Below are 24,057 nucleotides of genomic sequence, written 5' to 3'. Positions count from 1 at the left end.
GGCCGTGAACTAAAACTCTCAAAGGAAAACGAAGCCTGCACTGCGGCTGAAAAGAACATTTAAACATTAAACAGATACCGCTAGTCTTCAGAGTCAGTTGATTTGAAAGTCCAATATCTCAGGGAAGGCCGGATACAAAACAGCAGCGAAGCGTTGCGATGCTCTGTCCAAGTCTCGACCAGCACTGCGACGACAAGAATGAAGTTAAGTGCTATCACGATTAAATAATACTTACCTGACACGTCCAAATTCACAAGCACAATTGCTGTATCTACTGCGCTGCCGAATCCGTGGTTGTGACAGAGCCTCCCTCTCCAGGCGCAGCCCTTGAGGCGCCACAGAGCTGTGTCCGATGGAAGTCCCGGATCAGCGACTTGACCAAGATGTTCTTCGCTGGGATCCAAGTACGTTCCTCTGGGCCATACCCTTCCCAGTCCACAAGGTACTGGACCTTACCACGTACCCGACGAGATGCCAGGAGACGCTGCACAGTATAGACAAGGGAACCATCTACTGGGCAGGAGAAGAGGGAGGTGGGGTGACTGGGGCCAGGTGAGAGATAATAACCGGCTTGAGCTGGGAAAAACATGGACTACTGGGTGGATTTTCAGCGATGCTGGCAGACGCAATCCATAGGACACCTTGTCGACAGCCTTTTCTACTACAAACGGTCCGACGTAGCGCGGTCCAAATTTCCGGTTCTCGACTTTCAGGGGAAGATCCTTTGATGCCAACCAGACCTCGTCTGCTGGCTTGAATGGCCTTACCTGTCGACGGAGCCGATCAGGCTGCCGGGAAAGCTGTTTCTGGGCACGCAGCAGAGAAGCCTGGCTCGTCTCCAGGTGCGCTTGTAGCGCTGGATCAGCTGTTCAGCAGCAGGAACTTCTTCGTCGATCTCCTGATCAGGCAAGAGCGGGGACTGGAATCCCTTCCGGCATTCAAAGGGAGACATACCGGCGGAAGACGACTGGAGGCTATTGTGGGCAATGTCTGCCCAAACCAATTGGGAGCTCCAGGACGTGGGGTTGGAAGACAAGGCAGCGAAGGGTTGTCTCCAAGTCCTGGTTCACGCTCAGACTGGCCACTAGATTGGGGGTGGAAGCCAGACCAGAGGTTGGCCGTGGGTCCTACAAGAGAGCAGAAGGCCTTCCAAAAGCGGGAAGTGAACTGTGGTCCACGATTAGACACTGTCTTTAGGAAAGCCATGGATCCTGAACTCATGTTGAACCATGACTGTGGCAGTCTCACGAGCCGGTGGGAGCTTGGGGAGGGCAATGAAGTGGGCAGCCTTGGAAAATTGATCCACAACGACCAAGATGGTGGTGTTTCCATTAGACGGGGCAGACCAGTGATAAAATCTGCTGAGAGGTGGGATCAGGGGCGGTGGGGCACAGACAGCGGACATAACAGACCCGCAGGACGCTGGCGTGATGTCTTGTTCCGAGCGCATGTGGAACAGGCAGATACAAAGTCATGGCCATCTTTGGACATAGCTGGCCACCAAAATTGTCTCTTTCTAAACTCCCGGGTCCGGTGAATTCCTGGATGTTCAGTCAGACGGGAGGAGTGACCCCATTCTAACACTTTGGAACGCACCGCAGCTGGGACAAACAGCTGGTTGGGAGGTCCCCCATCCGGGCCTGGATCTGATTGTTGGGTGGTCCTCACCTCTGCCTCTATTCCCCAGATCACCGGAGCAGCGATACACGAGCTAGGGAGAATGGGCTCTGGATCGCCATTGTCCTCAGATCCGTCGAGCTGCCGGGAGAGAGTGTTGACCTTTGTATTCTTGCTGCCGGAACGATAAGTGATGACGAAATTGAACCGTTTGAAGAAGGGAGCCCACCGGGCTTGACGAGAGTTAAGTCTCTTAGCATCCTGGATAAAGGAGAGTTTCTTGTATCTGTCCAGACCAAGAATGGATGCTCTGCCCCCTCCAGCCAGTGTCGCCATTCCTCCACGGCCTCCTTGACAGCCGGAAGCTCCCGGTTCCCAACATCGTAATTCCTGTCGGCCGGAGTCAAGCGACGGGAAAGAAAGGCACAAGGGTGCAGCCAGCTATCCGCAGACGAGCGCTGAGAGGACAGCTCCAATGTCTACATCGGATGCATCCACCTCGACAATGAATGGCCGAGATGGGTCTGGGTGTTGCAGCAGCGGGACAGTGGTGAAACGTCGCTTTAGCTCTGAAAATGCTTGGTCGGCATCGTCCCCTCCAACGGAATCCGGCCGAGGTCTTCTTGGTGAGTGCATTAATTGGATCCGCGATAGAGTGAAATTCCGGATGAAGCGGCAATAAATGTTCGCAAACCCCATGAATCGCCATACCTGTTTGACTGTAGACGGTTTGGGCCACTCTTCAACTGCCTGAACTTTACTCGGGTCCATTTGAGCACTGGAGGGGGTAAGTATATAGCCTAAAAACGACACCTGTTCTTTATGGAAATCACATTTTTCAGGCTTGGCGTACAGGTTATTTTCAAGAAGGCGTCTGAGTACACTCCGGACATGCCTGATGAGAGTGGGAATAGACAAGGATGTCATCTAAACACACAAACACAAACTGGTTCAACATGTCCCTGAGCACATCGTTAATCAAGACCTGGAATACAGCAGAGACGTTGGCCAGACCAAAAGGCATCACCAGGTATTCATAGTGGCCATTAGAGGTGCTGAAAGCCGTTTTCCATTCATCCCCTTCTCTTGTGCGAATCAGATTGTAAGCACTGCGCAGATCAATTTTGGAAAATATTGTTGCTCCCTGGAGATATTCACATGCACATGTCAGCAGGGGAAGAGGGTAGCGGTTCTTCACAGTGATGCTGTTCAGGGGCCAATAGTCGATGCAGGGACGGAGCTTCCCATCTTTCTCGCTCACCAAAAAGAGGCCCGCTCCTGCCGGCTAGGTTGACGGACGGATAAACCCCATGCTCAATACCTCCTTAATACATCCCTCCATGGCCACCGTTTCAGGACGAGAGAGGGAAAAGAGCCGGCCCCGGGGAGGACTAGTGCCAGGTAGGAGGTCTATGGCACAGTCGGATGGCCGGTGTGGGGGCAGGGTGGCGACTTTTCTTTTACTGAAAACATCAAGGAGATCCGCATATTCAGCCCGAATCCCAGACAGGCCCACATCCTTAGCTGACACAGGAGGGGATTCATGGGATGGAGTTTGAGCTGGACCCAGACAGGTAGACAGGCATGCTGGTCCTCACTCTTGGAGTACCTTCAGAGACCAATCGATCTGTGGATTATGTCGGGATAACCAGGGCAGATCAAGAACCAGTAGCAGTTCAGGTGAATTAACCAGATAGAAAGATATTTCTTCATGATAGTTGCCTTCGAGCACCAGTTGGAGGGTTTGGGTGGAAAGGTGGATTTGACTGGTTCCCAAAGGTGGACCGTCCAGCACCTTGACGTTGATCTTTTCTCTTAATTCCAGAGTTGGAACTCCGCATCTTTGAGCGAGAGGGATGGGGATAAGATTCCCGGCTGCACGGGAGTCAATAAACGCCTTTAAGTTCATGGGTCTGAGACCTCCACGACAAGGAAACTGAGGGCGTTACAGAATGAGGGGAAGCTGACTGAAGAGAGAACCGACCCGTCAGGATTCCCCTCGCTGCTGACGGGTATTCTCTTTTACTGGACGCTTGGAACATGCCACCCGGAAGTGTCCTGGATCACCACAGTAAAGGCAGGAACTTGTCCTGCGGCGCCGCGCTCGTTCCTCCTGAGACAGGCGCATGCGCCCCACTTGCATAGGCTCGTCGGTGGATTGGGTGCTGGGTGGTGAGGGAGGGGGACAGGGCGAGGAAAGACGGTGATCTGGTGTGCTTTGGAAGTTTGAAACATTCTTTCCGTGCGCACTCAGTTACCCGGTCGTCAACTCGATTGGTCAGAATAATCAGATTATCCAGACTATCCTGCTTGTCCTGGACAGCGATCTCATGCGGAATCCCTGCATTCAGTCCACAATGGAAAGCAGTTATGAGGGATCTCTCATTCCATCCCGTCTCTACTGCAAGGGTGGAATTTGACTGCATAGGCTCTCACCGTTCCTCTGCCTTGGTGCAGGTCCAAGAGTCGGTGGGCAGCCTCCTGACCCCGTTCTGGAGGATCAAAAACCCTCCTTAACTCCGCCATGATATGTCGGAACGACTGGGTTGCGGGGTATCCTTGCTCCCGTAAAGCGTTGAACAGGCGGAGTGGAGGTCCGTCAAGAAGATTGACCATGTACTCCAATTTTCGCGCATCATCACCAAAACGACCAGGCTGGGCTTGGTATGTCAGCTCGCATTGAGTAATAAAATTCCTGCAACCATCGGGATCACCAGAATATCTGCCTGGTTGTGGAATACTCAGTTCCTGAACGGCCGTGGGAGTCGGCTCTGGTCCGGGAGCGGGAGCATTAGTCGCAGAGATTGTCGGCGCAGCAGAAAAGGAGGACCTGCGAGATGCTGGGAATGGGACTGAAGCGGCCTGAAGCTGCTGAATTGAGCTGGCGAGAACGTTAGTGGCTGTCAGCTCATGCTGGCTGTTCACAGTAAGTTCGTGGACGGCGGCCGTGAGTGCGGAAATCGAAAACACGCGAGTCCAATTGTCTGTGGTGAGCTATTGAATAGCTGCGGCTAGGGACGATACCTGTTCCTCCAAGTGAGACTGGGCTTGTCGGCACGAGGTTATCTGCCTCATTGCCTCAGTAACTTCACTGAGAACAGATTCTATTGCCTGTATCTTGCCTCCTATCTGACCAATGAATCTTACGGCCAAGTTCAGCTGCTCTCTCTCTGCTCGGTCCATCTTTGAGTTGGAAACTTGCCGTCACCCCGGTTCGGATATGTCCCAAGTGGAGAGTGAGCGACACTGAAGCAGGTCGACAGTTCAGACTTTAATAGGAACAGTGTTAAAGGGAAAATAAACAATAAACACTAGGCCAAACAGGGCCGTTATAAAACTCTGAAAGGAAAACGAAGCTTGCGCTGCGGCTGAAAAGTACATCTTACTGTTCGTCTATCGTTGTCGTCGATGAAGACCTCGACACCATTGATGATGTCGAGACTAGCGCATGATTTGGAATCAAGTGAGGGAGAGTTGCGTAGCGTCAGCCTCACTCTCTCTTCCCAATTCCCATCTGGATCCAGTGGCAAGACAAGAGTTGAGACGGCTGGAGATGGGAGTAGGCGCAGTGGATGACCAGGACGTCTTCTGTGTCTTGTCGTGCTCTACGTGTTCCACACGGCTTGTACAGACCGCCTTCTTGACCGTTGGACCTTCCATTGGTCTCATCCGCTCAATCCGCAGGAGTCTGTCTTCACATGCTGGGAGAGACATCCCCTATCTCACTGAGGGTTTGAGACCCGTCAGCTACCCTCACCCAGTTTAGCCGGCTTGTCGAAGCCATTGCCCGGGGTGTGGCCGCTGTCGCATGCAAACAGCTACGGGGAGCCACAGGTGAGAGCTGAGTGCCAGGTGGGGACCAAGGGTGGGCTAATCGCCTTGAAAAGGACGCGACATATAACCATATAACAATTACAACACGGAAACAGGCCATCTCAGCCCTTCTAGTCCGTGCCGACCTAGACATGTTCCCCCACCAGGGGTGCTTCCCATCCCTGACACCCCATACACCCCATCTAAACTTTCAACAAATACCGCCAGTCTTCAGAGTCAGTTCATTTGAAAGTCCAGTATCTCAGGGAAGGCCGGATACAAAACAGCAGCGAAGCGTTGCGATGCTCTGTCCAAGTCTCGACCAGCACTACAACGACAAGAATGGAGTTAAATACTATCACGATTAAATAACAATTACCTGACACGTGCAAATTCACAAGCCCAATTGCGGTATCTACTGCGCTGCCGGATCTGAAGTTATCACATCCATAGGGTCCCTAAATCTGACGGTGGTTGCTGCTTTTGTGGCGATTACCGCCGCCTTAATGAGGATACCACCTCCCGATTGTTACCCGGTCCCGCGCTTCCAGGACTTTTCGGCAAGTTTAGCCGGAAAGTTTATTTTTTCCAATGTCAATCCAGTTAGGAACTACCTTCAGGTGCCTGAGTGCTCGGAGGATGTTCCCAAAACGGCTGTGATAACCCCGTTTGGGCTGAAAAATGCAGCACGGTATTTCCAATGGCTGATTCCAAAACCTTCTATTAAAAGACTTAGATTTTCTTTTTGTTTGCCTGAATGACAGACTTATCGCCAGTGCATTGAAGTCCGAATACGTATCTCAACTCCGCACACTTTTTGATCGCAAAGCCAACATTAGTAATCCTGCTAAACGCCAGTTTGGTTGCCAACTATTCTTGGCCTTTGCGTCTCCGCAGAAAGTGCGAAAACCCTCCTATTAAAATTAGTTGCTATTTTGGATTTCCCACCGCCCCTCATTAGTAATAAACTACAGGAGTTTTTAGGCAAGGTGAATTTCTGTCACCGCTTCATTCCGTGAACTGCTGTAGTTATGCTTCCCCTGTGCAGTGCGATTAAAGACAAAACCTCTCATCACATGCTTGACTGGTCAGCGGACATGATAATGGCACATGATGATACCAGACAAGCTCTTTCCAACGCGGCCCGACTGGCGCACCCGCTCCCCAAAGCACCTGTAGCCATTATCACTGACACTTCAGACTCCGCTGTGAGTGCTGTGCACGAATAGTTGGTCGGAGGCTTGCGGCAGCCACTCACCGTGAGTGAGGTCACCGTTTGATCGTAAGCTTCTCACTGGCTGTCCACCATTTTTGTTTTCTTCTAGAGGGGTCGCCAGTTCACAGTGTTTGTTTGACCACATACAGTTGTATGCAAAAGTTTGGGCACCCCTGGTCAAAATTTCTGTTACTGTGAATAGTTAAGTGAGTAGAGGATGAACTGATCTCCAAAAGTCATAAAGTTAAAGATGAAACATTCTTTTCAACATTTGAAGCAAAATTAGTGTATTATTTTTCAATCTTTTTATTGATTTTTTAAAAAATTGTGTATACAAACAAGAGGAGAATATCTCTGGTATAAATGTCAGTAAAAGTACATACAGAAGGTAAAATAAACAATATCAGAATCACACATAGTGTTGATCTACAAACTATAAATTTGATATAGAATGTATAATACAGAGAAAAAATGTAATTCATTCTCCTCTTATCAATTTCTGAAGAAAGGAAGGACTATTAGAAATTTTTATACGATAAAAAAGAAAATGAACCCACTATTCTAAATAGAAAAAAAGGACTGGGCAGTCCATCCTGAGAGAAAAACTAAGAGAAGAGAGACTCTCTGGTCAAATCCGAGGTTCTGATAAAATAGCTGGGAGAGAATCAGTTCAAAAATCAGATCATTTGAAAATATTGAATAAAAGGTCGCCAGATTTCTTCAAATTTAAAGGATGCATCCAATGTCTGACTTCTTATTTTCTCTGGACTTGAACAGGATATGATAGAGGGAAGCCAATAAAAGGTGATAGGAGGGTTAGGGTCTTTCCATTTAAGTAAAATTGCTTTCCTAGCTAATAGGGTTAAAAAGGCTATCATCCACTGAGCGGAAGCAAGAGTATATCCTGCTTCCGATGGAATAATCCCAAAAATAGCTGCAAATAAGTTTGGTTGTAAATCCAGATCCAGCACTTTCGATAAGGTTTTAAAAACATCTTTCCAAAAATTCCCCAACTTTATGCAAGACCAAAACATGTGAGTTAAAGTAGTCACCTGAGTATTATATCTATCACAAATAGGATTAATACTGGAAAAATACGGGCTAATTTATCCTTTGACATATGTGCCTGATGCACTATCCTGAACTGTATCAAGGAATGATGGGCACAAACAGATGAAGTGTTTACCAGATGACAAATTTTACTCCATTGATTATCTGAAAGTAACTCCTGAAATTCCAATTCCCAGGCAGCTTTAATTTTATCGTTAGATATCATTCATAAATTCAATAACCATTCATAAATTGTAGCTATTAATCCTTTTTGGAGTGGTTTAACCTGGAAGAGGGTATCTATTATATTAGATGGATAGGTGGAGGGATAATTTGGAAGCAATGTACATTAAAAAAAATTCCTAATTTGTAAATATCTAAAAAAAGTGTACATTGGATAAATCAAATTTATCCGCTAGCTAAGTAAAAGACATTAAACAATTCCCTATAAACAAAAATTGATGGTTTAAAAAAATAAGTACGATATATTTTGCTAGAAAGGACAAAATTATTTAATTCAAAAAATCTGCAAAACTGAAACCGAATTTTTAATGTATGTTTAATAATAGGATTAAGGTCTTGTCTACTAATCTTTCAGAGCAGAAAAGGAAGAGGAGCTCCAAGTAAAGAGGCCAAAGAATACGCCTTCACTGAGTTTTTCTCCAAATCCACCCATAAAGGACAGTCATATATGTCTGAGTAATGAATCCAACAGGTAATATATCGAATATTAATTGCCCAGTAGTACAGTCTACAATTTGGCAAAGCCTTTTTTAATTTCGGCAATAAAGGTTTACTCAATCTAGGATTTTTGTTGTTCCAAATATAGGATAAAATTTTAGAAACACACATCAAAGTTGCTGGTGAACGCAGTAGGCCAGGCAGCATCTCTAGGAAGAGGATCAGTCGACGTTTCGGGCCGAGACCCTTCGTCAGGACTAACTGAAGGAAGAGTAAGTAAGAGATTTGAAAGTTGGAGGGGGAGGGGGAGATCCAAAATGATAGGAGAAGACAGGAGGGGGAGGGATGGAGCCAAGAGCTGGACAGGTGATTGGCAAAGGGGATATGAGAGGATCATGGGACAGGAGGTCTGGGAAGAAAGACAAGGCGGGGGGGGGGTTGGAAACCCAGAGGATGGGCAAGGGGTATATTCAGAGGGACAGAGGGAGAAAAAGGAGAGTGAGAGAAAGAATGTGTGTATAAAAATAACGGATGGGGTACGAGGGGGAGGTGGGGCATTAGCGGAAGTTAGAGAAGTCGATGTTCATGCCATCAGGTTGGAAGCTACCCAGACGGAATATAAGGTGTTGTTCCTCCAACCTGAATGTGGCTTCTTCTTTACAGTAGAGGAGGCCGTGGATAGACATGTCAGAATGGGAATGGGATGTGGAATTAAAATGTGTGGCCACTGGGAGATCCTGCTTTCTCTGGCGGACAGAGTGTAGGTGTTCAGCAAAGCGATCTCCCAGTCTGCGTCGGGTCTCGCCAATATATAAAAGGCCACATCGGGAGCACCGGACGCAGTATATCACCCCAGCCGACTCACAGGTGAAGTGTAGCCTCACCTGGAAGGACTGTTTGGGGCCCTGAATGGTGGTAAGGGAGGAAGTGTAAGGGCATGTGTAGCACTTGTTCCGCTTACACGGATAAGTGCCAGGAGGGAGATCAGTGGGGAGGAATGGGGGGGACGAATGGACAAGGGAGTCGTGTAGGGAGCGATCCCTGCGGAAAGCGGGGGGGGGGGGAGGGAAAGATGTGCTTACTGGTGGGATCCCGTTGGAGGTGGCGGAAGTTACGGAGAATAATATGTTAGACCCGGAGGCTGGTGGGGTGGTAGGTGAGGACCAGGGGAACCCTATTCCTAGTGGGGTGGCGGGAGGATAGAGTGAGAGCAGATGTACGTGAAATGGGGGAGATGCGTTTAAGAGCAGAGTTGATAGTGGAGGAAGGGAAGCCCCTTTCTTTAAAAAAGGAGAACATCTCCCTCGTCCTAGAATGAAAAATCTCATCCTGAGAGCAGATGCGGTGGAGACGGAGTAATTGCGAGAAGGAGATGGCGTTTTTGCAGGAGACGGTGAGAAGAGGAGTAGTCCAGATAGCTGTGAGAGTCAGTAGGCTTATAGTAGACATCAGTGGATAAGCTGTCTCCAGAGACAGAGACAGAAAGATCTAGAAAGGGGAGGGAGGTGTCAGAAATGGACCAGGTAAACTTGAGGGCAGGGTGAAAGTTGGAGGCAAAGTTAATAAAGTCAACGAGCTCTGCATGCGTGCAGGAAGCAGCGCCAATGCAGTCATCGATGTAGCGAAGGAAAAGTGGGGGACAGATACCAGAATAGGCATGGAACATAGATTGTTCCACAAACCCAACAAAAAGGCAGGCATAGCTAGGACCCATATGGGTGCCCATAGCTATACCTTTAGTTTGGAGGAAGTGGGTGGAGCCAAAGGAGAAATTATTAAGAGTAAGGACTAATTCCGCTAGACGGAGCAGAGTGGTGGTAGAGGGGAACTGATTAGGTCTGGAATCCAAAAAGAAGCGTAGAGCTTTGAGACCTTCCTGATGGGGGATGGAAGTATATAGGGACTGGACATCCATGGTGAAAATAAAGCGGTGGGGGCCAGGGAACTTAAAATCATCGAAAAGTTTAAGAGCGTGAGAAGTGTCACGAACATGGGTAGGAAGGGATTGAACAATGGTGGATAAAACCGTGTCGAGGTATGCAGAAACAAGTTCGGTGGGGCAGGAGCAAGCTGAGACAATAGGTCAGCCAGGACAGGCAGGTTTGTGGATCTTGGGTAGGAGGTAGAAACAGGAAGTGCGAGGTGTGGGCACTATAAGGTTGGTAGCAGTGGATGGGAGATCCCCTGAGCGGATAAAGTCGGTGATGGTGTGGGAGACAATGGCCTGGTGCTCCTTAGTGGGGTCACGATCGAGGTGTAAATAAGAGGAGGTATCTGCGAGTTGTCGCTGTGCCTCGGCAAGGTAGAGGTCAGTACGCCAGACTACAACAGCACCTGCCTTATCGGCGGGTTTAATAATAAGGTTAGGATTAGTGTGGAGGGAGTGGAGAGCAGAGCGTTCCGAAGGAGTGAGGTTGGAATGGGGACAAGGTTTAAAATTTTAGAGTCTATTCTGTCGAGAATCCATTTAGGAACAAATGAAGGAACTGCTTGAAATATGTATAAGAATTTTGGGAGAAGTATCATTTTAATAGCATTAATTTAACCAATTAATGATAGCATCATAGGAGACCATTTAGAAAGTATTTGTTGGGTATAATCAATTAATGGGAGAAAATTATATTTATACAGATCTTTAAAATTCTTAGTAACTTTAATATCAAGATAAGTAAATTGACTTTTAGCAATACTAAAAGGTAATTGCTCATACTGATCCAAATCATTATTAATGGGAAATAGCTCACTTTTGTATAAATTTAACTTATAGCTAGAAAAACTACTAATTTCGGAGAATATTGATAACATAGAAGGAATAGATTTCTCAGGATCTGAAATGTAGACTAAGAAGTCATCTGCATACAATGAATCCCTGTGCATTTTTCCCCTCTCTTAATACCCTGAATACTATTGGAATTCAAAAGAGCAATAACAAGAGGTTCTCGAGCCAAGTTAAATAACAAAGGACTAAGAGGATAGCCCCGCTGGGTACCTCTGTATAGTCTAAAATAGGGAGACTTTTGATTGTTAGTCATAATCACAGCCATAGGACCTTGATAGATCAATTTGATTCAGGAAATAAAACCCCGACCAAAATTAAATCTTTCTAAAATTTCAAATAAATAAAACCACTCCACCCTATCAAAGGGTTTCTATGCGTCAAGGGAAATGACACATTCAGGTTCTTTGGATGGAGAGGAATAAATAATGTTCAATAGTCTCCGAATACAGGAAGGGTCTCGGCCCGAAACATCGACTGTACCTCTTCCTATGGATGCTGCCTGGCCTGCTGCGTTCACCGCATTTTTTTGTGTGTGTTGCTTGCATTTCCAGCATCTGCAGATTTCCTCGTGTTTGCGTTTTATAGTCCTTCACGGTTGGATTAGCGAGGGTTATGAGAACTTGATCAGGCATTCGCTGTATGAAGAGTTCTTTAACAATAAAACAAGGACGGTGATTTCCCAGGAGAGACAACATGTGGTCCATTAGCTCCGGTGGCTTAGAATTGCCGAGGCCAGGCAAGAAGAGCAACTGTCATCGCACTCAGACTCTAATAGTCTGAAAGGTAAATGGTGAGTTTCAGGGTGCGCTTTAAGTAATCACAGTGCTTGGAAAACCCATGGCAGTCAAAATAAGCTTGACCAGATTAAACAGGAAGCACAAGAGCTTAATGACTCTAGATAAGATGACAATTAACAAATGCAAGTGCAGGGCCTGTGACACCCAACCTACATATAACCACACTCCTGACCATTGACAGAGAGCGAAACTACAGTAGCTCCAGAAAAGAGGCAAGATCACTACGTGTCATGGCCAACAAGTACTGGCAGCTATTAGACCTGGAGAGCTAACACACTTGAGCCAGAATCATCCTTTCACCTACTTCTGATCAGAGCCACCAGACAGGGAAGGCCAGATGTATTTTTTCTCTCAGTTCTGTGGGTGCTGAGGTTGATTATGTTCTCTGTCTACATTAAGCTAACTTAGCCCAAGAAAGTTCAGTCTCAAATTATATCCATCAGATGCAATTCTCAGGAAGCTTGAACAAGACTTTGCTGGGAAGCATTGATGAAAGAATTATCATCAGAGGCAGGGAGAGAGGGCATTCTTTTTGCCGCTGGAAGCTTCACATTCCCTTACTTTTCCTCATAGTTCTTCAGATCCAGGTGCCTGGAGGGAAAAATGTGAGTGGGAAGCCATTGGGGAAATTAGAAGCTCAGAATAATTCCTCAGAGATTTACTGCAGAACTATTGCTGGAGATAATAACTGTTAAATTTCCTGACCCTTTCCCATCCTTGGTGTCATCTGTATGTTGTTGTAATCCTCACAAGCCCAGCAGAGGTCGTCCTCCTCCTCTCTAAACTCACACGTGAAGGTGTGGACAGCAGACTCCCCACCTGAGAATCAATGAAAGGAGTCGGTTGCAGCCTCTGTGTGAATCGGTTTTTCCTGAGGATCGGCTCTGTATCCATCCATCAGGGAATGTGCACAGAGTTATCACATTCCCTCAGTCAGGGGGACGGCTCTCCCTGTCCCTGGATATTTGTGCGGAGAATGTTGCAAGGTTGGCCAGGCTTGGAGCAACTTGACCAGGTTCTGATCCAGAGTCCAGGCTGGTGCTGGGTGGTTCACCCCATTTTACTCTTCCTCTATTTACGGTAAAGTTGCAACTGAGTCACTTGCTGGGTCATTTCAGAGGGTGGTAAGTGACAAACACCAGGGCCTGTGAAAGAAATGATGCACGGAGAGATCTTTAGTTTCAGGATACACCCAGAGATTGAGGTCGAGGTCAATCCCTGGAGGAATAGGATGGCATGGTGCTGAATCGAGGGCAGCACAGTAACGTAGTTAGCATAACACTTCACAGCACGAGTGATCAGAAGATCAGGGTTCAATTCCTGATACTATCTGTAAGGAGTTTATAAGTTCTCCCTATGATCGTGTGGTTTTCCTCCAGGTGCTCCGATTTCCTCCCGCATTCCAAAAAGACATCCGGGTCAGGGTTGGTAAGCTGTGGGCATGCCACATTGTTGCCAGATGTGTAGCAACACCGGTGGGCTGCCCCCAGCACATGTTCGAGCTGTGTTGGACGTTAACAGAAACAACACATTTCATTGTATGTTTCGATGTACACGATTAATTAAGCTGATCTATATCTTTACCATTATCCAAGGTGACATGCAATTGCTGGCTGCCGTTGAACCGGAGGAAAGGATGGGACGAGACTGTAGGGACAGGAATGGACAATAGGAGAACAGGTGTGTGTGTGTCTGCAGTGCCTGGGTTGTCACATGTGTGTAGGGAGACATTGGGAGCTGCAGGAATGCTACCGCTTTCTGCACCACATGAATAGACCAATGCAGAGCGGGTCCTCTGGAGAGGAAGGAAAGAAAATCCTTTCATATAGATGCAGCTCTCAGGTGGGGAGTCTGTAATCCAGAAGATGTCTGAGTTTAGAGAGAAGGGCAACTTCTGGTGGACCTGTGAGAATTAGAGGGGCAGGGAGACCAACCCCAAACATAGGCTTGAGGACCAGAGACCCGACAATGAATTCACCAAGGTCAGAATTAGTATCAGGATTATTACGCCGACATATATTATATCATGAAATGAATTGTTTTGTGGCAGCAGTACAATGCAAAACATAAAAGTTACTATATGTTATAAAAAATAAATAAATAGAGCAGAAGATGAATAGTGAGGTAGAATTCATGGACCGTTCATAAATCGGATGGCAGAGGAGAAGAAGCTATTCCTGAAATAATGGGTGTAGACTTTCAGGCTCTTGTATCTCCTTCCTGATGGTAGTAATGAGAAAAGGGCATGTCCCAGATGGAGAGAGTCCTTAATGATAGACGCTGCACCTCCTCTTAAAAATGAAGACCCACATCTAACGTTTTAAGAAATGTTTCTTCTTCTCCACCATCCAATTTCTGAAAGGTCTATGAATCCATGGACAGTACCTCACTATTCTCTTGTACTGCTTATTTATGGATTTATTGTAAGTGAAGGCCTAGAGAACAACAATAAACTCACCCAGATCCAGATCCCAAAGGAGGTAGATTTTCACTTTGTGATCTCCACCGTTTCCCACTCCATCCAGAACCGAGAGGATGGAGGGGGACCATGGGTGGAGGAATGGTCTATGAAGGATGAGGTTGGGGGGCAACACCAGAGGTGGAGTTAAGATAAGTTAATAGGACTGAGAAGGTCAGGAGGATTGGGGTTGAAAGGAGAGTTAGGGAGAAGTAGGGGCTTAGGAGAGGTCAGGAATGGGTGTGTAAAAGGTCAGCAAAGTAGCAACAACTTCAGTAGAAATGGGCCAATAGCAATGTCTTCAACAAGCCACCTTCACCTTTAGTAGGGCGTGTATAATGGAAGGAGCCAGTGGTCAATAATGACTGTTCCTATAATTCCTTGTAGGTGAACCTTAACTCACAGAACAGAGGGAGTATCATTCAGACCAGAAGCCACTGACTTGGTCAAAAACAGGGTCTATGGGCAAACAGAGAGAGACTCCTCTGATTTTCTGAGATTCCCATTCTACTGGGCCTCCCTCCTGTAAGAAACGTTGGTGTGATGATGGGGAGAGATGAGAGGGGATTTGTGCTGGGATCTGGGAATCATTCCAGGGTCATCCGATCGGAGACATTAATCCTTCCAGCACCAGCCCCTGGGAGCCTTGATGGTTGTGGGGGATATTTGGGCTGATAGGTGCCTTGTTTGGAGACCATGATCTGGTGTCTGTGGCCAGTGAAGGCAACAGCTGTTCCAGTGGGCTGTGCCAAGAACACATCTCATGGGTCTTCAGGTCAGTCGAGGACAGGCCCCTGACGTAACGTCTCTGACACGCGTTGCCACACCCATCTCTCTGGTATGACCGGGGGCCATTCCCCTCACCATGTGATAATCCATGTACAACCCCCTTTCTACAGTTCAAAATCTCATTCACTTTTAATTATTACACATTGCACTGTTAGTGCAATAAGGTTTATTTATTTAAGATACTTTTATTTTATGAATTCAAGAGTACAGTGATTTATAAGCATGCACAAATTGGTAAATAAAGAGCCTTATTCCAATAAAAAAAATATATTCATTTCTTGAACAGATGGTTTTAAACTGGATGTAGAAAGAAAAACTGACAGTAAGTTTCCATTTATAAAGAAGAGGAGAAGGCGTGATGGTTAAGTGATGCTTTGCTACCCAATCACTGGCTAAAATCAGCACCTGAAGTGGTGTATGTGTGAGTGTGAACGTGTGCCTGCACATGTGCATATGCCTTTCTGTGTGCATCTGTGTACTTGATCATTATGTCTAAGCTGTTCAGATGCAACATGTTAGGTGAAGGTCAAATTCAAATCTCATATCTCACATTGAGTTCAGGTAAGATCTCAACAATGTTGGTACCAAAGTCATATATCTCATAAGGAACAACAATCAGAATAACAGGATATCTGCATAAAACTTGGAAATTTAGCAAATCCTGAAACTTATTTATAATCACACTCATAATAACACCAAATCTCATACATATTCCTGTACAGACTCACTTTCAGATACAGACAATTCTAGAATTCCAGTTAGATCGTGCATATTTACAAGCTCAGTACAAGCCAAGTAGTTCTGCTGTGTCATAAGGCGGTGGCTGGGAACGGACCCAAGTGCAAGACACAGACACTAAAGGACTAGGGACAGGACTAGGATACAGGGCGATGGCAAGGACATGGACAGGAAAACCAGGAACCTGGAACAGGACTGGACAAAAGAGCTAGGAGTCCGGGCTTGGACTCCGAGCCAGAGACTGGACAAGGACCCAGTACCTGGGTCTTGCCTCTGGCTCGGACCCCAGAACTAGGCAAGGATGAGGCTTGGCTGGCAGGCAGGACGAGGCTGGAGTCTTAGAGGTTTGAGGCGAGGCTTGGCAGGAGGCAGGAGACTTGAAGTGAGGCTTGAAGCTGGCAGGAGGCTGGAGTCTTCAGGCTTGAGGCTAGGCAGGCTCCTCCTGGGCAGGGCGCGGTTCACCTGGGCAGGGCACAGATCACCTGGGCAGGGCGCGGTACTCCTGGGCAGGGCGCGAATCACTACCTGACAGAGGCAAGGGACAGGAAGGGACAGAACCAACCACAGGTAACGGCAAGACGGCCTGGCTTACCTGGGCGGAGGCAAGGGACAGGAAGGGAGCAGGTACAGGGTGGCTCCAGGACAAGACTGCAGGCGAGATGAGGCAAGAGTTACCAGCAAGACAGGGCAAGGCTTCAGGCAATGCAAGGCGAGACGAGAACTTCAGGTGAGGCGAGAGTTACCAGCAAGACAAGGCAGGACTTCAGGCGAGGAAACAGAAGGCAGAGGAAGGGATACAAGGAGTAAGGACAAGAACAATCCAGCAGCCATGCCCTGGTCTCTGAAGGTATTTATGCAGCCAGCCCCAACGAGCATCAGCTGCCTCAATTAGCTCAACAAGAACAGAAACAGGGTAGATAGGAAAACCTGGAGCAAGGGTCGATGGACCGGACTATGAATCGGAATACGGACTTCACGGACTGGACCATGACATGCTGGTGTGACCAATCCTCCAACAGAACTCTCCATGTTTGGGAGTGGGTCTTGAACCCACGATCTTCAGAGCCAGACGCACAGTAGCAGCGAAAGAGAATGAAAGAAAGAAACTCCGCTGAGAAGAATCTTGTCATTGGGTCTTGAATGCCTCTGATTGTTTTACTTTTTATAAGTCTAGATAAAACAAAATGAGATTGCTATTACTTGTCTTGGTCCAGACAAAATTGAGTTAAGACAACTTTATGGAAGTAAAATTCTTCTATTCACTGCCCTGGGGGTTCTGCCAGAAGAGTCAAAGCTCCTTGGGATTCATGGTCAGCAGGAGGGCTTGAATGGGAATGAGAACCACAGTGTGTTCTTCACCCGTGTTGACCCACAATAGTCTGTTGGAAAGCTGGTGCCCACTTGTGTGTGGTGGGCAGGAGATGGGGCAAGGCCAAAATACATTGCCGAGACACTGCAGGCACCACTCCCAGCAAGGGGAGCAAACTGACTTGTTATTCAATCATCAGATCTCATGCAACAGCAGAAGGCAGCAAAAAGCCAAGTGGAGGCAGAAACAATTTTACAATTTGCATGGATCAGAGTTTCACTGTGTGGATTCACTGCCCATTGTCAGGAGCAGTCACCCTACCCTTCCCCTCACCTTCCCCCACTTGCACCAGCAAAATCACTGACACTGCTCCCCACCCCCACCCCCACCATGCAAGCAAAAGCATGGTATGCACCTGTTTTGAATAAATCACTCATTATTTCAAATATCAACTGTGTGATCTTTCAGTTTGTTCCTACAACCTGATTCTGATTCTGATACAGCAAGGCAACAGGACTCCGGACCAACGAGTCCATGCCAACCAAAATGCCCCATCCTAGCTCATCCGATTTGCCTACTTTGAGCCTGTATTTTCTAAACTTTTCCAATCCATTTACATCCAACTGCTGTTTAAAAGTTGTTTTTGCACCTAACTCTAGCACTTCCTCTGGCTGCTCATTCCGCATGTATACTACAGTAAATGTGGCTGGTCTGGTTCAGTTAGTTAATGGTGACAGCTCCAGGATGTTGATGGAAGGGACTCAATGATGTCATTGAATCTCAGGGGTAAGTGGATTGATGTGCTCTTGGTGGAGGTGGTGATTGTCTGTGAATTATTTCCCATTTCACAGCCCATGCCTGATTGGAGGAATGAAGGCTCCAAAAACATTCACCGTTTCTCCCTCTACAGATGTCAAAAGAGACCATCAATGGTTTGGGTGGATGATCTTTCATTGGAGCAGTTTGGATGGAAGATCATCGTTCCAAGTCATTCAGTTTATTTCTGCCTCCGTAGACACAGCCTGACCTTCTGAATGTTTCTGTCCTTCTGGAGAAAGCTTCTCACCTCAGTCATGTTCATCTCTATCTGTGAGGACTCTGTGGTGATGCTCTTCTGTTTACTGGTCAACCATTTCCGAAATTCATCAACCACCTTCAATGAAATGAGAATGATACATTAGTCATACACAGTTTTAACAAATTTTATTTTTGCACAATTAAATTGTTTGATTCTTTGCACTAATCATGAATTCTGAACCTGTCTTTCATTTTCTGTTATTTATTTTGCAATGGTCATCGCTATCTATTTTTGTGATGATTATGAGTGGTGAGAGAAACCTTCACACATTAACTATTATTTTGGAATATGCTTTAAAGAATTTGTTAATTCCTACATAGTAGAATAAAACTACCTTTCAGTCACCCTTCAGAGTCCCAAAGCCAAGTAAGAATTAAATTTTATATTGTAACTGTGTCTCATTGGCACCTCCAGCGGATCACTCAGACAGAAGCAAGTCCACCAAATTTCTTTTATCAAAGACGAATGAAATCATGAACTTTGAAAAACATTTACAGAGAGGTAGAGAGCTTCTGGATAAGGAGATGAAAGTTTATCAAGGTGAGATGAAAATGAACTTTAGAGGTCACAATCATATCAGCCTGATCTTATTAAATGGTGATGAAAACTTAAAGGACCATGTGCTGACTCTTGCTTCAAATACATAGTTCATGAAAAGGCGCTCTAACCATTCATCACTATGATGATTATATGCAGAGAGTCAGATGAAGTGGAGAAATTGATAGAGTTGTGGATTCACGGAGCAATGCAGTTTGGATACAGGCCTTTCGACCCAACAAACTCATGCCAACCATGGTGCCCATCCATTATAGACAATAGACAATAGGTGCAGGAGTAGGCCATTCGGCCCTTCGAGCCAGCACCATCATTCACTGTGATCATGGCTGATCATCCACAATCAGTACCCTGTTCCTGCCTTCTCCCCATATCCCTTGACTCCGCTATCTTTAAGAGCTCCATCTAACTCTTTCTTGAAAGAATCCAGAGAATTGGCCTCCACTGCCTTCTTAGGGAGAGCATTCCACAGATCCACAACCCTCTTTGTGAAGAATTTTTTCCTCAACTTCGTTCTAAATGATCTACCCCTTAGTCTTAAACTGTGGCCTCTGGTTGTGGACTCCCCCAACATCGGGAACATGTTTCATGCCTCTAGCGTGTCACATCCCTTAATAATCAGGTGGTTCAATCAGATCCCTTCTCATCCTTCTAAATTCCAGTGTATATAAGCCCAGTTGCTCCAATCTTTCAACATATGACATTCCCACCATCCCTGGATTTAACCCAGTAAACCTATGCTGCACTCCCTCCATAGCAAGAATGTCCTTCCTCAAATTTGGAGACTAAAACTGCACACAATACTCCAGGTGGGGTCTCACCAGGGCCCTGTACAACTGCAGAAGGACCTCTTTGCTCCTATACTCAACTCCTCTTGTTATGAAGGCCAACATGCCATTAGTTCCAAATTCCTGTGCTACACCATGAGACACTGATGCAGAATTAGTCCATTCGGCCCATTGAGTCTGCTCCTTTTAACTCACAACCCTCAAAGCCCCAACCCTCCAGGTACATATCCAGATACTTCTTATATTATACTATAATTCTTTTATGTTACTGCTAAGGCTAATAAAATGGCTTCTTTGTTATGATAACTGCTGAGAAAGTGCTTCTCTCTTGCAGCTTGTTTGGGTTATAATTACTGATAAGAGAATTGTATTCATTTGCTAACCAATTGGGATAGACGTTATTCTTTCTTGTGTGTCCATAAGTTATTGTTTTCGCAGGCTTTGGGGCAGAAGGCGGATGGGGACGTAGAGAGGGGATACGATGCTGTAAGCTGGGTGATGGGACGGACCCCGAGTGGGAGTCTGAGGCCCAGGATTTTCCGGAGGAGAATCGAAGAGGAAGGACGTGCTCTGGTCGACCACTGTGGTTGGTCCCAGGCGGCGAGTCAAGGGGGTTGGAGGAGATTGCATGTTGGAAAGATCCATCATTGAGCTCCAACGGTTGTGCACGAAGTGGTTGAACTCTGATAAGTTTGGCACCTTTTACTTTTTCCTTTTATATTGTATCTCTATTAATCACATAATTCCGGTAAGATTTATAAAGTATAATCATTTAATCGCATTGTGTACTGTCTGTTATTTGGCGTGGTGGGGTACATCACACAGCATCTACACAAACTGATTACCCAGTTTGGCGGGGCCGAAGGGCTCCCCCTAGACGAAAATGAGCTGAGCAAGCCTGAGGCCTACCAGGGGGCTACAATACCACTGTACCTGCCTCAACTACTTTTTCTGGCAGTTTATTCCATATATTCACCACCCTCTACTTTTCAGGTCCCTTTAAATATTTCCCCTCCCATCCTAAATCTATGCCTCCTAGTTCTGGTCTCCCAACCCTCTGGAAAAGACTTACCATCCATCTTATATATGTTTCTCATACTTGTAAACATTTCTGCAAGGTTGACTCTCATTCTCCCACGTTCCAAGGAATAGAAACCTAAGCTGGTCAACTTCCCACTGTAACTCAGGCCATCTAGTCCTGGAAACACCCTCAAATATTTTCTGTGCTCTTTCCAGTTTAAAAACAACTTTCCTACAATAGGGTGATCAAAACTATACACAGTATTCCAATTGCATCCTCACCAACAACCTATGAAACTGCAAAATAATGTCCGATCGCCAATGCTCATTGCCCTGACTAATGAAGGCCAGTGTGCCAAATGCCTTTCACACCACCCTGTCCACCTCTGACCCTGCTTTCAAACTCATACTCCTGGGTTCCTCTGTTCCTTTACACCCCGAGAGTCCAATCATTCACAGTACGTATCTGTAGGGAAGAGATTCTTACCCGGCGATTGAAAACGCAGTAAATAAGGAAAACGAACAGTCCCTGGAGACTGTTGATGACCGTGAATAAGTAGGATAACACTGCAGTGTTCTTATCAAGTTGAAATATTCCAAAGATCCATGTGCATCCCAAAACAAACATCCGTGCTGCAGCCTTAATGGTTAGGGATCTGTAGAAATTAAGATAAAAGAGACCAGCTGAACGAAAAACACAGGAATGGTGAAATTCTTTTCATGTGGGACCTTTTGTTACCCTCAAGATTTTCTCAGCAGCCAACAGCATATTCTTGTGTTTACTGGATACATTGCTGGGATCCAGGCGTCACTGGAAAGGATATTGCTTATTGCATCAAAACTGCCCTTGAGAAGGCAATGGTGTGCCACTGCCTAGAAGTGCTGCTTTCCTTCTGGTGCAGGTGCTCCCATGAAATGGTGGGAAAATGAGTCCCAGGATTTAGACCCAGTCATGGCAGAGGAGCAGTGAAATATTGCCAATTCAGGATGCTGTGTTACATAAGACACGAAGCAGGTGCAGGAGTTGCAGCTTTGAACCTTTGCCTGTCACTTGCTAAGATCGTGGTTGGTCTAATCTTGGTTTTCACAATACTCACCTGTTCTCTGCAAACCCATTGACTCTCCCATAGCTCAAACATTTGTCAATTTCTTTCTTTAAAATACTCAATAACTCCATATCTGCATGACTCTGGGGTAGAGATTCACAATCTTTCAAGGTAAGAAGCCCCTCATGAAATGTTTCACCCCCATCCGGAAACTGTTCTTTGCTCTAAGTGCCCACGTCATCTGCTCAAAATTTTCTCTATCCCCTTCATAATCAGTTTTTTAAAGTAGGCTCTTCTCACCCTCCTAAACTATATTGAGTGAAGTTCCATTCTGCTTAAATGTCTCTGGAACATCAACCTATCCAGCCTGGGGATCAGCCTGGTAAACCTTCACCACAGAGCACACCAGTCAATTTGTGCACATAACCAAGAATCGATCCTGAGGGTGAGTGGGTAGAAGCCTTCAGGGCTGCTGAGAATCACCTCATCTGTTTATGCGATCTATCCCCAGAAGGAGTACTTCTGTCATAAAGTCCAAATGCCTTCTGAAAACCCAATGCCTCCTCTGTCTCTACCTTATTTATGATTAGATTGACGATAGGAAACATGAGTTTCCCTTCATGATACAATATTGGCTCTGCTTGGTCATGCTCAGATTATTGAAGTACCTCCTGAATGAGACCTTAATGCTGTGTGCCATCTTTTGGTGATACCATCAACCTTACATTGTCTGTGTTCCCGTTCCTGGTCATTGGGTTTGAGGGTAAGTGGCAACAACTGTGTTAGTCCCACCACTGTGCTCACATGGCATGTACACAAGTACATTTCCACCAACAATCTCCGGCCAATGACCCGATTAGCACCCCACTGCCAGTGCCATCATCGGCAGAGATCAGCACCATGGACAGAGACCCTTCCTGGGAACCTGCTAATTCTCATCCCACTCACTCACCAGGGATCAATTGTAAAACAATATACTAATATAAAAGATAGAGTTGATTTGCTGCTACAAAACAACAAATATCATGACATACACTCAGTGGTCACTTCATTACACACATCTGTAACCCTGCTCGTTAATGCAAATATATCATCAGCCGATCATGTGGCAGCAATTTAATACATAAAATCATGCAGGCATGGTCTAGAGTTTCAGTTGTTAATCAGAATGGGGAAGAAACGTGATGCAAGTTACTTTGACTGTGGAATAACAGTTGGTGCCAGGTGGGGTGGCTTGCGCATCTCAGTAACTGCTCATATCCTGGGATTTCCATGCACAACAGTATCTTGAGTTTACAGAGAATAGTGCAAATTTTGTTTTAAAAAAAATCCAGTGAGTGGTAGTTCTGTGGGCAAAAACACCTTGTTAATGATAGAGGTCCGAGGAGAATGACCAGCCTGGTTGAAGCTGAAAGGAACGTAACTGTAACTCAAATAACCATGCATTACAACAGTGGTGTTCAGAAAAGATTCGTCAAACACACAACACATCAAACCTTGAAGCAGATGGGCTACAGCAGCAGATGTTGGTGTATCTAACAGATATGCCTAATAAAGTGACCATCAATATGTCAGGGATAATAAAGTTTTTCAGTGAAAACAAACCTGTTTCTGATTCTGAAAGGTGAGGTATGAGCAAGGAGATCATGGTGTCCCCTCCCTATAATAATCCAAAGAGGATGCAAGGGCATATATTTACTTTGTAACGTCAAAGATATCTGAGACATTTGGGACCTCGCCACATGGGACGGACGGACGGACACAGACATACACACACACACAATTCTGCAGATGCTGGAAATTCAAGCAACACGCATCAAAGCTGCTGGTGAACACAGCAGGCTAGGCAGCATCTCTAGGAAGAGGTACAGTCGACGTTTCAGGCTGAGACCCTTCGTCAGGACTAACTGAAGAAAGAGCTAGTAAGAGATTTGAAAGTGTGAGGGGGAGGGGGAGATCCAAAATGATAGGAGAAGACAGGGGGGGAGGGATGGAGCCAAGAGCTGGACAGGTGATTGGCAAAAGTAGTATGAGAGGACCACAGGCCAGGAGGCCTAGGGAGAAGGAAAAGGGGGAGGGGGGAAAACCAGAGGATGGGCAAGGGGTATAGTCAGGGGGACAGAGGGAGAAGTGCTGTTGGCTCTTAGTAGGAGTGTCTCTGTGTTTTGCCAGATCATGAACAACAGCAGCTTCCATGCCAGGACTCTGTCCCTTGTCAGGGTCCCAAGAGGCTGGGCTAGTGATGGACAGATTGTCACAAAGGGGGGCATTGGGAGCAAGTGTGGATCCAAATGCAAGACACATCTTCTGAGGTTAACTCTAT

The 24,057-nt window shown here is 46.3% G+C and overlaps 1 protein-coding gene across 2 annotated transcripts in view; it reads right to left on the bottom strand.

The window, feature by feature from the left end:
• Positions 1 to 15,409: 15,409 nt before the first annotated feature.
• Positions 15,410 to 24,057, bottom strand: part of LOC140191294 (adhesion G protein-coupled receptor E3-like) — a 133,526-nt gene continuing 124,878 nt past the window's right edge. For both annotated transcript variants that reach the window (XM_072248568.1, XM_072248569.1), the window contains 3 exons: positions 21,176 to 21,344; positions 18,314 to 18,400; positions 15,410 to 17,108 (listed from right to left, as the gene is read on the bottom strand). In XM_072248568.1, coding sequence (XP_072104669.1) covers positions 17,094 to 17,108; positions 18,314 to 18,400; positions 21,176 to 21,344 — 271 coding nt within the window. In that variant the 3' untranslated portion in view covers positions 15,410 to 17,093. The remainder of the gene's footprint in view (positions 17,109 to 18,313; positions 18,401 to 21,175; positions 21,345 to 24,057) is intronic.

This window comes from Mobula birostris, chromosome 32, assembly GCF_030028105.1.
Source record: "Mobula birostris isolate sMobBir1 chromosome 32, sMobBir1.hap1, whole genome shotgun sequence".
Taxonomy (NCBI): Eukaryota; Metazoa; Chordata; class Chondrichthyes; order Myliobatiformes; family Myliobatidae; genus Mobula; species Mobula birostris.
Note: the sequence above shows the minus strand (reverse complement) of the source record. Positions and strands in the feature narration are given on the sequence as shown.